Source organism: Syngnathus leptorhynchus, chromosome 11 (assembly GCF_054491065.1).
Source record: "Syngnathus leptorhynchus isolate UIUO chromosome 11, UIUO_Slep, whole genome shotgun sequence".
Classification (NCBI taxonomy): domain Eukaryota; kingdom Metazoa; phylum Chordata; class Actinopteri; order Syngnathiformes; family Syngnathidae; genus Syngnathus; species Syngnathus leptorhynchus.
The window spans coordinates 9,692,824-9,707,344 of NC_141205.1; the positions used below are offsets into that span (position 1 = coordinate 9,692,824).

The window sequence follows — 14,521 nt, forward strand, 5'->3', positions numbered from 1 at the left end:
CTCCCTTATTTGATGCACCCCAAATGTTGCTGACCTGCCAGAAAGTAAAAATAAATAGCAATATGGTACACGTACAATTTTGCGTTGAGAGTCGTTTTTTGGGGTGAAACAAGAAGTAGAATACTGGCTAACAAATTCAGTGAAATACACGTTTGAAAAAAAAGAACTTGTTGAATCACAGACCTGTCACCTGCCCACTTTAAAAAATGGTATTGCCTGAAATTCAAAATCAGGAAGCTAGACAGCAACTTTTTCCATTTTTGTTGGTCACACTTTCCCCTTTCACATACGAGTCCCAATGAAAGCGTCCCCCCCTCACAAAAAATGGCCGTATTTCACATTAGAATCAGTTGATGTTGATTTACAGCCTACTGATTTATTCATGTCATAGTACAGAAGAAATCATAAAACAGTCACATCTCACCATCATGTTTTGTGTTAACAATTAAATCTTGCTGGAGGTTAAGTGTGCCACTGAGCTGTTCTACATCATCGCACTGATGTCGTGTTGAAGGCCTCTTTCCATGAAGAACCACTTGACATACTGAAACAATTGAGTATGTCACAACCTCCCTTCGTAATCAAGTGTGAATGAACACGTAAACTTAGCCAAGTATTAGCGGAGCGAGGCCTATGTTCTCCGAGTAAAGGCTTCCGCCACCGCTTGCAACTTGAGGAGTGACGACGACCCACAACAGACAAATCGGGATGGGGCCTTAAAGCGAGCATTAACAGCCTCCATATGTGCTCATGTGCTGTGTAAATGTCATTATGTACTGTACAAAACGGAGCATTTAGACGGAGGTTAGCCTGAGAGTGCGATCTGTCATGCTGAGCTTTTCAAGGCAAAATGTGGGTAGCAGCTGTTCACTTTGCCTGGCATTATTTTTCTTTTCACCCAGAAAAGATTTTCAGTCAATAAAGAGCAGTGATTCAGTCCAAGTTGGAGTTTGATTTCAAATTAAACACACAACAAAAAGAATCACATTCCTTGTATACAAAAAAAACATTGTTATTACTAATGCTAGCAATGACTGGGAAATCCCATTGACAGGCTAATAGAAAATTAGCATCACGTTCCGAGTAGTATATTCGTATGAATAATAAATATTCACTCACAAATTTTGTAGGAACCCATAGAGACTGGAAATCTAACCAGAGTTTGGTAATCTAGTCAATTTGTTCAAGGTTGCAAATTTTCGCAAAATGTTCGCCAGACGTTCGTAAACTATTTTGGAGGTGTTTCCTTGCTGCGAGGAAATGTTGAACAGATTAAAATCCAAAAATAACATTTTCCTTGCGACAAGAAAAGTACATGCAAAGCCACTCTTTCATCCTAACTACAATCCCATCCAACCTTTGCCAGTGTATGATTAGTTTGCTGTTTTTTTTACTTTTTTGTAAAAAAAAAGTGCTGAATGAATCAAGTAAGAGCTTAAGTTGTCGATTACTAGTAGTGTACTCGTGGGCACACTCGTAGCGGGATCACAAAAATCCTCAAACCACACACTCAATTACAAATGAGGTGCTTTTCCGGGGTTACGAGTCACCGGTTGCAGTTACTGCGATCTTCCAAAGTCTGCCGCCCATTTATCGGTCTTGAACAAAACCTGACGAACCCACTGAAGATGGCAACGAATTATATGTGCTTAACATCGATCAGGAATACTGTAGCTGCATCGTCAAGATGTAAACTTTGGCTACTTTCAAGCAGTGTGCTCAAATTAACATTGGAAATTTGCTCAGCCTGGACTATCAAGTATGAGTGAGCCATAAATGGCAGGCTAAAATCACATCTTAATATTTGCGGATGTTATTTTTCCAACTCCGTGTCGAGAACGTGATCTTCCTTTCTCGACTTGCGAGAAAAGTGCTTGGCAGCGGCGAAGCGCCGCGTGGTTCTGTGATTGAATTAAGTTTGAACTATTTTAACACATGTTCCCTTGTTTAGGGGGGAAAGTTGCTTCGGCGCTGGCTGCTTAAGCCGTGGATTATCTGTCTGCGTCCTCGCTGCCTCTTTTAGCGACGACACGAGTTCACCCACTCGAGAGTCTATCGCACATCCGCAGAGCACCCCGGGAGAGAGCGGACCTCGGGGAAACCCAAGTAGCGGCGTTCGGGGAGGGGGTGTCAAAGAGTGCAGGGGCTGAGCGGCGGAGGAGCCCATGGGCATGGCCCTCTCGCTCTCTGGCATCCACTTTGTTAGGAACACAACACTAATCCTCCTTGTGTCTTTATTGCCCTCTATGCAGCAGAGTGGGCCGGGCCTTGGCCCGATCGCACCGCTTGAGGGCCATACCATCAGCATTACTGTTTGAAGATAGGCCACATCATCAAGCATTAAGGCTCCTAATAGAGACAAGCACTCATTGGAGTGAAATAGTATGGCGGGGGTAGATTATTGCATCCAGAAATGACTGTGAGGCAATTGGGCTTCGTGTTGCTACACATCTACGCAATCATTTATACAAAACATTCATGTCGCTGCCTTCTTTTGTTAATACACCCCGCTGCAGCTGACAGTCATTTGTCATGCGGCGAAATGGAATGAAGATTATGAATGTTAATGTGTCTTTTGTTGGTTTATTTTATAGACGACCAATCAAATGCAAACTACCTCAACAAAAATTCCCATTTGAGATTCATTGCATTTGTTCAAATGGTTGCCATTGTAAAAACGGATATTTTTGAAGTATAACAGCCATCCATTCTTTATTGCGAGTCAGAATTGCAGTGAATATTTAAATGAAAAACATTTGAAGATAAAATTCATAAATATATATTTATAAAAGATCATGCACATGCATATAGGGCAGATTGACATTGAGTAAACTTAAACTTGGTCGCACCCCCACCAACAACGTTACTCTTGCAGTCAAAACATAAGTTCTTGACACAGAATTCTACTTTCCGATCCTCAAGGAATTTCCCACCATCTTAGCGTACATATCTGAGGTTCCTTAGAAAAATGCAAATGGCTAAAAACAAACCACAAATTGTTGAGGCTACGTGGTATTATTCATGCAACAAAACACTAAACAAACAAAAACTTACCAAAGCAAAGAAATGTCCTAACCGGATGATCAGAATACTTGATCATCAGCGGACTATCATTGCACTAAAACAAAACAGTACAAAAGTTTTGATGATGGCAGTTCCAACTTTGGGGTATATTTTCAAACACATTCAATTGATGCTGTGGTGTGTCTGGCCAGCCATGAACCCAGGTGCACCAGTGTCAATGTCACCTTTTCACTCCCCCCTTCAGCTAGCAGTCAACCCAGCTGTCACCTGGGCACTTGGCAACAGAAGGTATTAGTATCAAGATGCAGCCTTGATGACATGCTTGTCACTCATTTCTTATGTGAAGAAAATTAAGCCCGTGCATAGATGACCCAAATCTAGCAACAAATGGAGCGAGTCCAAGTTAGTCAGAAATGGTACCCAAAAAGGTAACCGCAGTTCGAACTCCAAAGCTCGGCACTGTGAGGGAAACAGGCTAATTTTTTAGTTTCAAATGTGATTGGAATTTAAACGCAATCAGGGTTGTCACTTTTTAATAAAAGTACAATGTCGTTTTGGTTGCAGTAGTTTTGTATAATTCCTAAAAGGCTTTCCCATTATTTTATTGTAATACATTTTTCAATTTTAGGGTTTAAAGTGAGTCATAAAAAAGTTTATTTCTATATTTTAACATGAATACTATTTTTGTTAGTTATTCTTTTGTATAAAATGTTCAAAATATTGTTCTTTTTGTATAAAATGTTTTAAATTCTTGCAGACGAGGCTCACAGAAATAGTACATTGAAGAAAAAGAAAGAATAAAAATCTTAAATTGTAATCTCTTCCTGTACTGCAGAAGTCTATTATATATCTGGAGTGAGCCGAGTGTGTGCTTGTACGCTACAGCCACATGAGCAGTTTATTTCCATGTTTACACCGTCTCAAATTCTTCGCAATAGTAACAGGATTACTTTGCGACAAAACGGCAATTTGTGGAATTCCCTCATTTCGACGAGAGGATTTTCTTCCTTCCTCTACCCATGTCTAGCTAAAGACTGTTTTTGCATTCTCAGACCCTCCAAACTAGGCTTGATTCCGGAAAGCCTTCAGGTTTTTTGCAGCAGAACTAGATAAAGCAAGAGTGGAATGAGAAAAAAACTAGTAACAAAGCAATGATGAGAATTATTGCAGCAACTGGTTGTGTTGAGAGTTTGTATAATGTATCACAAAAGTCATCCACCAAATTAAAAATGACAACCACCCCAATTTATTAATCAGATAATCTAACTAGCTTCTTCTATTACTCCACTACCACCAGTGGCACTAGGCTGTCAATCACAGGCAAGTCTCGGTACTACAACAAACATCTGATTAAAGTAAAGATGATCCCGATTGTAGTTGGAGATATCATTTTGTTTGTATCAGTTTGTGTGAATGTTGCTCATCTCAGGTGCACCACACACTACATACTCAGCCATAAATATATACAAAACCATTTAAGGTGTTCACAATCAGTATGCTAGCAAGCTTTTCAACATGATGCTTCCAATGACTGCATGAATGAAAATAAATTGTCAAATCTTACTGTTTGGAGGGATGGTCCTGGCTCAGTGTTCATCTGCACGTCACATCATTTAACAAGAACTACCATTTAAGGTGTTCACAATCAGTATGCTAGCAAGCTTTTCAACATGATGCTTCCAATGACTGCATGAATGAAAATAAATGGTCAAATCTTACTGTTTGTAGGGATGGTCCTGGCTCAGTGTTCATCTGCACGTCACATCATTTAACAAGAACTATCATTTAAAGGAGCAAAAATAAGTTGCAAACTGTGTCAATTGAATCCAAAGGTGTGCAGCTAGGAAAGCATGTGATCTCTGTACTGCACTGTGATTGGCCAGTTTTTTGGGGTGTGTCTTAGCACTGTTGCATACCTGAAATGATAGGATCAAATTGTGTGTTAAAACATCCGACATATTAATGATAGTGTTTATTTCAATGCCATGGGTCACTTTGAAACATTTCCTCGGTGTGATCCGGGACTTTATCGCGATATGCTTGACGGAATTAGTAAATGTACACGAGTTAATTAATGTATGGAAATGAGCTGGAGCAGCACAGTTGGTACTATGTTGCATTGATCCCCATGTGCATATGTTCCTAATCACCACTGCTTCTTGGATTCACTCACAGGCACGCAATAAATAACCTGCTGCCAGCACCCTGCCTTTTGTCTAATTAGCTCTTTCACTGGGCTCTCATTTTTGTGGCACAAATGGGAATTCAGGATTAGACTCTAATATATTATGTGAATTTCACAAGTTTGTGCGGTAGAAGTTTCAGGCCTCCTTTTTAATACACAGCCAATTTTTTTTTTAGGCATGCCTAGCCCACCTGACTTTAGGGTGAGATAGCACATATCAAGAATTCACAAATTCATTCCTGACTACTCAGTCTTCACTCTTCAACTAACAGACATGGTTTGGGAATGTGTAAGAATGTACCAGGATAATTTTATTTCATGACAAAATAAAAGATCAAAATCAACAGGTTAGGAACAAAATGGAAATCATTAAGGAGAATAAATCCTTGTTCAAATCACCAAAGTTTCTCAAAGCCGAGAACAGACGAGCTACTCACTAGTACACCCTGCTGGCTTTACTATGACACTGCAGGTCAACAGCAAATTTGAATCAGGGATGCTTTTTGAGTCCCAAACCGTATTTTTGACGCTGATTTGACAATCTCTTTTACAATTAAAATAAATTGTATATTGCTAAAAAAAGAATATCTTTGACACTTATGCCTATAAGATTTCTAAATTATTAAATTCGCGAGCGCAGTTGCTTAGCAGTGCAACACTGCCCACTATCGGCGGAAATATTTCAAAGTCTTGTCTGAAAAACGACGCAACTTCCGGTAAAAACATGGCTGCGCCCTGACAAATGTCACATTAGTTTTGGGCAACGCGACCAAAACAGGTACTCCATATTCCATAAAACCTCAGTTCTCCGGTATTAATCGGGCACATTGTACTGCTTTCCTTATTCAAAACTTCAGAGGTAATCTGTTCAATTTACCACTCTTTTATTTGCTGTTTAGCTCGGCTGCGCTGATGTAAACATTAGAACGGCATCTTAACGTCATTTTTATTTATTTTTGTGATTACTGCAGTTTTGAAAGTATTCAGTGAGGATCATGGTGCATCTAAGTAAGTATTGCATCTATAGTAATAAAAATTAAATGGTTTACATGATGTTGTCCTGTTTACGAGTGTTAAGCTCCGTTGCTTGCTCCCTCCAACTATTTGGTTTTTGGAGAAATGCATTATACAGAATGAAACATTGCATATTCAAATCTATTGGTTGACTAATATAAGGGTAATAATCTATTGATTAAAATAGATAACTTAGTAATAAAGTTTTGATATTTGTCCATTTGACAATCATCAAAACCATATTTTTAGATTTACATCAGTTTTGTCCAAAACAAACACGAGACATAGTTAAATTAATACAATCTAAAATTGTCAACTGGGCATAGCTACCCAGAACGTAAACCTGGACCTGCACAACACAGAGGAGCAACCCAAAAAAGATACAGAAAAAAAAATGTTCTGTAGATTTTCATCGACTTCACTACACATCTTTTACCTAACTTGATATCCAATCTACTTTTGCAGCGTCGCAGCTTTTAAAGCGGTACCACGGGGGCTATGTGGTCATCCGCATGGCTCTGGCAGGTCACAAGCAGGCCAACAGACCCTTCTACCGCATCGTGGCAGCGTTCAACAAGCGGGCGAGGGACGGCAAGTACATTGAGCAGCTGGGTACGTACGACCCATTGCCCAACGTCTACAATGAGAAGCTGGTCAGCTTCAACTCGGACCGCATCAAGTACTGGATCGGCTGCGGCGCCCACGCCACCAAGCCAGTGGCCAAACTTCTAGGTGTGTCTGCGTTGTTTGTTTACGTACATTGTACTTTTGTAAGGGGAAAACGTATACATTTGAATGAGAGACCACAACAATTGATGAAGTAGACGAGCGCAAATGTTTTCCAATCTTTCGCCTATGAATTGTACTCAACTGTTAAGACATGCTCCAAAAATCACCATTTCTATTCTGTCAGGTTTAGCGGGGTTCTTCCCTCTCCATCCAATGACGGTGACGGAGGCGGAGCGTCGGCGAGCCGAAGCGAAGCGGACGGCAGCGGAAAGGGAAAAAAATCCAGAGGCGGAAGTGTGACAAGTTGCAATGTGATTGCAGAGACTGTTTTTGTACATTGTATATTATGTTAGACCTGTGTGTGATGCACTGAGTGAACTAATAAATAAATAAAATAAAAAATAAAAGTAGCCAAAAGAAACAAAGTCAGAGTACTTTATTTATTATACTTTATTTATTATTATGTATTACTTTATCGTTTTTATTAATCACTTAATCACAAGAAGTCTCAAGGGACACTTCACTTACCTTCTTTAATATATCGTTAAACATAACTCTTGGTTACTTCCTTATTCTCCTTCAGTAATTTACTTCATTCTCCTGAACTTTGTAAACTTTAAATCTTGATCTTTTGTTTTCCTTTTTGTGTGTGTTCGACTATGACTCAGTGCTGTTGAATGATTTATGTCAAACAATCAAAGCTTCAAGTGGACGTCATTCTTCATTTGGTTATTTTTACAGGCCCGTCAGCGCTCCCTTTTTGTTTTTTATTTCTCAATAGGACGCATATAAGAAAATTGCGATTGGTAGACGCTTGATTTCAACTGTTAACTTGAAACATTACCTGTAAAGTCAACTGTTTTTATAATGGGCTCCAAAATGAATGATTTGCTTTTTATTCTGAAAGTCAACTAAGTTTGAGTTTTGTATGTATTTTTTAACTGATAAGAGCGATAAGCCTTCCTGTGAGATGTGAATGTTTACTTCAATGACAGTGTTAAATACTTTTATACCCGACCTAGCCTCCCCAAGCATTGTCCAAAGATCTGAATCAGCGTGTGCTACATGTGTACTTTCTGGGGACCTGCTAGGACTTGGGACTTTTCAATGTGTTGCGCCATTATATTCCAATACATGAAACGTTTGCTGAGGGAGGGCACATAACAAATCAGGAAATGTTCAGGTGACCCGTTGATCATTTATAACACACGTGTTGTATGAACAATTTGATTGAGCAGGTTGAAACTCAACTAGGGTGAATCATATATCGCGGAAGTAGGAACTTGTTAATATTTTCCCCATCTTTGTGAATATGATGAAACGATTCATATTTTGGATACTTACTTGACAAGAAGGGAGCCTGAAGATGTGGAGGAGGATTTCCACTGTTTTTATGACAGGCATCATGATGATGTTTGCATTCAGTGTGATAAACACAGAAGAACAAGGTAAGTCGTTTCCTCTATCGATGAAATAATGTCAATTTGTGTCTGTTATCCACTTAAGAAACACTGACATATAATATTGTTAACAATTGTCTAGATCATAAGTTTAGAGTGAAAAATTATTTTCATTGTCCAAATCAAGTTTGTTATAAAAAAAATAGTACATAATGGAAAGTGACAAAATTAAATGAAGTCACAAAATTGTAAAAATGAAAGATAAATGTTTAATGCTTTGTTGATAATTTGAAAAAAGTTTTTAAAAAACGAGTTTTGGTATTTTTCAAATATTTAAAATAAAATATAAATAAAAAATTGATTGTGAAAAATGTTGATGTATTATGTTGCAACAGGCATATTTTATATCCAGATAAATTATTTACTGTTCTTCTACAAGTACTAGAATTCCCTCACCTTTGCCTTTCACATTTGCTCCAGTGACCACCCAGTTGAGTCTTATCTCTTCTGAATCTAAAACAGACACAACTCAACCCTTTCTCGGTTCCACCGAACCAGCAACGACTATTTATCGATCTTCAAAACCACAGCACACATCTGAAACAACATTTGAAGGATCCACACCTGCTGAGAGCAGCACCGAATCAACTAGTCGGGGATCAACAAGTACAAGGTCCTTGTCCTCTTCAGAGCCACAAACGGTGTCAGCCATCGTTCCCACAGAATGGCACACGTCAATCGAGATATCCACCACACAGCTAACTTCATCTGAATATAGGACAACTTCAATGAATCTGAAAACAACTCAGTCCTCTCCAACCAGCAATGAACCATCAACAAGTTCGTACTTGTCTTCAGAACCAAAGTATACATCGGAAACAACAAATTTGTACACAAAGTCAACTCAAACTAAACAAACCAGTCAGGAAAGTTCAACGAGTGGATTTTCTTCCACTTTATTCCCATGGACTGCATCGTTTACAACATTCATGCCCACTGAATCAACAGAGTCAAGCAGGTCACATGAAACATCCACCACCACAGGAACAATGCAAACTACTGGCAACAATTTGTCTACATTCAGTACGTCAACAAATACTGACATTTCCTCACTTTTGCCTTCCACAATCCCACCAGTGACCACCCACATGAGTCATACCTCTTCAGAGAGTCAAGAGTCAAGCACAACTCCTGAAACAGCCACCACCACGAGAACAATGCAAACTACTGGCAACAGTCCATCTACAGTAACCTCCAGTACTTCGACAAATACTGACGTTTCCTCACCTTTGCCTTCCACAATCCCACCAGTGACCACGCAATCGAGTCATACCTCTTCAGAGAGTCAAGAGTCAAGCACAACTCCTGAAACAGCCACCACCACCACGAGAACAATGCAAACTACTGGCAACAGTCCATCTACAGAAACATCCAGTACTTCGACAAATACTGACGTTTCCTCACCTTTGCCTTCCACAATCCCACCAGTGACCACCCACACGAGTCAGACCTCTTCAGAGAGTCAAGAGTCAAGCACAACTCCTGAAAGAGCCACCACCACGGGAACAATGCAAACTACTGGCAACAGTCCATCTACAGTAACCTCCAGTACTTCGACAAATACTGACGTTTCCTCACCTTTGCCTTCCACAATCCCACCACTGACCACGCAATCGAGTCATACCTCTTCAGAGAGTCAAGAGTCAAGCACAACTCCTGAAACAACCACCACCACCACGAGAACAATGCAAACTACTGGCAACAGTCCATCTACAGAAACATCCAGTACTTCGACAAATACTGACGTTTCCTCACCTTTGCCTTCCACAATCCCACCAGTGACCACCCACACGAGTCAGACCTCTTCAGAGAGTCAAGAGTCAAGCACAACTCCTGAAAGAGCCACCACCACGGGAACAATGCAAACTACTGGCAACAGTCCATCTACAGTAACCTCCAGTACTTCGACAAATACTGACGTTTCCTCACCTTTGCCTTCCACAATCCCACCACTGACCACGCAATCGAGTCATACCTCTTCAGAGAGTCGAGAATCAAGCACAACAATGGAAACAGCCACCACCACGCGAACAATGCAAACTACTGGCAACAATCTGTCTACAGCAACATTCAGTACTTCGACAAATCCTGACAGTTCCTCACCTTTGCCTTCCACAATCCCACCAGTGACCACCCACACGAGTCATACCTCTTCAGAGAGTCAAGAGTCAAGCACAACTCCTGAAACAGCCACCACCACGAGAACAATGCAAACTACTGGCAACAGTCCATCTTCCACTAGTCGAGCAACCACTCCCAATCGTACATCCACACCAGCCACACTTACGCCAGGAATCATCAGTTTATCAACACAGTCAACACTACCATTTAAAACTAGCACAGTGGTCTCTACTTCCAGTATCCAGACTCCAACCTCTCACCCAGATACATCCACAAAGCAGACACCCCATCCAGCCTCTCCCAGTGTCACCCCTTTGACACGATCCACCATTTCACATACCGGGACCAGTGCAGTGAATTCCATCATGACATCTCTAACCATCACTAGGTCCACTCCCACATCGAGTAGTTCCACGGCTCCACAGTGTAGAGACGAGGACTGTCAGTGCTTGATGGGCAAGTGCACATTCAGTACAGAACTCGGTCGATGTCACTGCGTTTGCCAAGAGGGAATATTTGGAGATATCTGCAACCTTGGACCAAACATCACATCTCCTTCTATCGGTAAGGAAGACTTCAGCTTTCTGAATGGTTCGCTGTGATACTTTGAGTTGTGCAATTGCTAATCAAACCTGGAAAAGGATTTTTTCAAAATGTTAGTCTATATTGTACAAATTCTTTTATCCATATGTACTGTAGAGTTTTTTTTATCCTTACCTCACAGATACAGCAGCAATACCTGATCGAAAAGTAAATATTACTTTGGATATCAAGATCCCGTTCTCAGAGGATTTGCGCTCACCAGAGTCAATAAATTTCACCGATTCGTTACTGGAGAAGGTACAGTTATGTTTTGTTTTTTATCAACTAAGTGCAGAATGGTTGAATAGTGGTTAGCCTCACATTTCTGAGATCTTCTTTTTCAGCTTGAACCACTGTGCAAAAAAGCCGATCCCCAAGCTTTTAAAAAAGTACAAGTTGTCGAACTACTGTAAGTTTACTGATCAAGTTGTTCAAATGACTTGCTCAGTTCAAGCTTTTTCTCATTTTTACTTTATAGACCGGGAAATGATATTGAAGCAAGGAGGATGGAGCGCTCTCTGAATAGCGAACCAAAAATCCAGTTTTCTGACTTACTTAAAAAGGTAGACATTTATTTATTTGTGTCAATTCAAATAAATGTGTGATTTTCTTCGTACAATAATGATTAGAACAATTCATTAGGGAAATATTGAATAAACTGGAAGGAATAAACTTGAATTAGCATAGCAACTTAAATAGAGGCCTCATGTTTGTGCTTTGAAGGCTCTGCTGTAAACGTCTGTCATCAATGAGTAATTTGTATTTTCTACTGTAGTCGAGATCTCTGCTGAAGAAAGCCGACCCTCGAGTAGATCAGAGTCATAATAGGTGAAAACCCTGGCCGTCATGTTTTTGTCTCAAGCGTCTTCATTTGGCGCCAATGCATTTCCCTGTCGTAGGTCGACAAGTGTTTTGGCTACAAGCCAAGCTCAGTACGCCTATCAGAATAACGCTACACAGATAAATTGGCTCAACACTCAGCTCGATGACACTTTGACACAAATTCTGAGGGACAGCGACAACATCCAGCAAATCTCTCAAGCCTTTGGTAACGCCAGCGTGCTCTTCAAGGACGTCGTCTCCCCAACACCCCAGATTAACGGTAAATCCAACCTCATTTGTTGCTCTTGCAGCTCAAATAATTATTTAATTTTTTTGTCGACAATCAGATATCACAGATATTCAGTCCTTTGTCAACTGCTCCGGGTTTGCTAATTACACTGCTGAGGTGATTGAGGGTCAATGGCGGTGCGTTGCACCCTGCACTAAGATGCCGGACTACTGCAGTGGACACGGCAAATGTCACAATGATCTTCACAAAGGGGCCGTGTGCAGGTAAAAGCCTTTCATAGGTACACCTGCACTAACCAGAGAGGCGTGGCAAAGTATGACCCACTATAGTTTTATCCAGGCCATCAACCACTTCTATATTTGTTTGCCTATCATTCATTATTTACTGTATTTTTGTGGATATATTGTATTTTTAAAAAATGTGTATTTATTAAATAGAGTATGAAAATATTTGCATTTTGTTATGCATCGTATTGCACGATTGGTCATTTAAATTAATGCCAATGATAATATTTTGAAGAAATGGATTATTATTATTATTATTAAACAAGAATAATAAATCATATTTTTCACATGATTTACAAATGCCCTGGCCTATTTATCCGTTTTAAAAACCAAATGTAACACCTGAGCACAAAAGTTTGCCCACGCCTGCTATAATTGATACCATCTATCCCTTGGCTTGCCTAGTGCTTGTCAAGTTAAACAAAGCGGCCTACATGCCACTCCGTGCCTCACTTAATTACCTCTTGTTTTGTCCACCTAAATAAATGAACAACTCACCTCACTCAAATTCTAACTGACGCCATGCCTCGATTATCTCTCTTCAACAAATAATCGCCCTACCCAAGATGGTGGCCTCTGTCATGTGACACCATGCCCAATTAATCATCCACTTAAAAAAATGCCATTAGATGCCATTTGATGCATCAATTCAGATAGTAACTTCAATTCTAATTGAAGCAGTCGTTCAGTTATTTGTCTACTATTTTATGGACTTTATTCAACCACATTTTTTAAGAAAAGAAGGAACAAAAGCCTCACCCTTATCCAGCAGGTGCCACACGTTCATATGGATTAGAATGCACACGTTTGCTTGTTTTTCCTTTAGATGCGACGGATCAAGCATAAGACAGTATTACGGCCAACGATGTGACCGCTCACGCTGGGGTCCGGGCTTCTATGGAGCTCTATTCGGATCACTGGCAGCGGCCCTGCTGATCATCATGATTGTCATTTTGGCTGTCTTCCTGGTCAAAAAGGGGAGATCTGGGAAGTGGTGAGTCAGGATCACAAAATAATATTTCAGTTTAGTCCATAAAGATCCAGTAAGGGATGAGGGGAGAGTTATTGGCCAAAAATGATGTCATTGTGTTTTCAGGGAAAGGACTGATGGAGGATTTATAGATTTTGAAGAAGACTACTTTGACTTCACAAACACTGGTAAATTGAACTTTTCTCATCTCATCTACTTTATACATTTTTTAAGCTTTATTTTTTCGACTTTAGTCCCATAAAATGACACTTTTTTGGTAAAAGAAAAATACAACTTTATTATCATCAAAATGCAAACGGTGTAAAACATTTTGATGTTATTCACATAACATGCCAAGTTTATTCTTGTAACCTTTCAGTTTGTTTCTTCTTGTCATGAAAAGTTATCTAAAAATGTTCTTGTAAAATTGCTACAATTTTCTTAAAATCAAAATGCGGAAAAAGAACATGAATAGATGATGTTCATGAATAGATATTCAAGTAATTCCTTGCCTCAAATGGCTTTGATAGCCTCACTGTGGTAATTACAGCCACCAGGGGGCGTGGTTTGAATTTGTGACATAAATTGCCATCAATATTAAATGATATGACTGATTTTAAATGCAAATGTTATTTGGTTTGTGTGCAGGACGTCACAATTTGGGACTGCCGGGTCTGTACACGGCATTTAGAGAGTATTGATAGACAAATGCAAGTAAAGCTTTCTTGGTTCTGTTAGATTAAATAACTTAAGGCTCGCAAAAATGTCACATTCAATAATCCTGAATTCAACGTGCTTTTTTTTTTTGTGTCTGTAGGTAACAACAAGAAGTCCTGAGGTAGTAAACGCCAGCCCCAGATGACGACAAAGTGATACTGATACAGTCAATGGATATGTTATATGTATTTCATTTATGATTTAAGATTATATTCATTTGTATTGACTTTTTTCAATGCATGTTTTTTCTTACTCATATACAGTTGCTTATAAATTGATAAAAAAAATCTCAAGATTATCAAAATAAAATTACATTTTCTTCACAAAATTAAAATCCTTTTTTTTTCCTGACTGTATTTCAAA

General features: G+C 39.6%; 2 protein-coding genes across 3 annotated transcripts; both read left to right on the top strand.

Annotated features, from left to right (window-relative positions):
• Positions 1-5,866: 5,866 nt before the first annotated feature.
• On the top strand, positions 5,867-7,368 carry mrps16 (mitochondrial ribosomal protein S16). Of its 2 annotated transcripts, none has more exons than XM_085924317.1 (4): positions 5,867-5,987; positions 6,181-6,217; positions 6,689-6,955; positions 7,137-7,368. In XM_085924317.1, the coding sequence occupies exons 2-4, from the start codon at positions 6,205-6,207 to the stop codon at positions 7,250-7,252; spliced, it is 396 nt and encodes a 131-aa protein (XP_085780443.1). In that variant the 5' UTR covers positions 5,867-5,987; positions 6,181-6,204; the 3' UTR covers positions 7,253-7,368. The 2 variants fall into 2 exon arrangements, with proteins under 2 accessions (XP_085780443.1, XP_085780442.1); XM_085924316.1 differs by having other exon boundaries at positions 5,923-6,068.
• A 950-nt stretch (positions 7,369-8,318) lies between these two features.
• On the top strand, positions 8,319-14,359 carry LOC147049424 (uncharacterized). Its single transcript, XM_085923879.1, has 12 exons — positions 8,319-8,400; positions 8,833-11,097; positions 11,258-11,373; positions 11,460-11,524; positions 11,594-11,678; positions 11,891-11,943; positions 12,015-12,217; positions 12,285-12,450; positions 13,298-13,465; positions 13,568-13,629; positions 14,090-14,151; positions 14,259-14,359. The coding sequence occupies exons 1-11, from the start codon at positions 8,319-8,321 to the stop codon at positions 14,140-14,142; spliced, it is 3,318 nt and encodes a 1,105-aa protein (XP_085780005.1). The 3' UTR covers positions 14,143-14,151; positions 14,259-14,359.
• The last annotated feature ends 162 nt before the right edge of the window (positions 14,360-14,521 follow it).

Coding starts and splice junctions, on each gene's coding strand:
- mrps16 (XM_085924317.1), top strand. Junction 6,956..7,136: donor GCCAGTGGCCAAACTTCTAG/GTGTGTCTGCGT, acceptor CTATTCTGTCAG/GTTTAGCGGGGTTCTTCCCT.
- LOC147049424 (XM_085923879.1), top strand. CDS start 8,319: ATGTGGAGGAGGATTTCCACTGTTTTTATGACAGGCATCATGATGATG. Junction 11,374..11,459: donor CCGATTCGTTACTGGAGAAG/GTACAGTTATGT, acceptor CTTCTTTTTCAG/CTTGAACCACTGTGCAAAAA. Junction 12,218..12,284: donor CCCAACACCCCAGATTAACG/GTAAATCCAACC, acceptor GTCGACAATCAG/ATATCACAGATATTCAGTCC.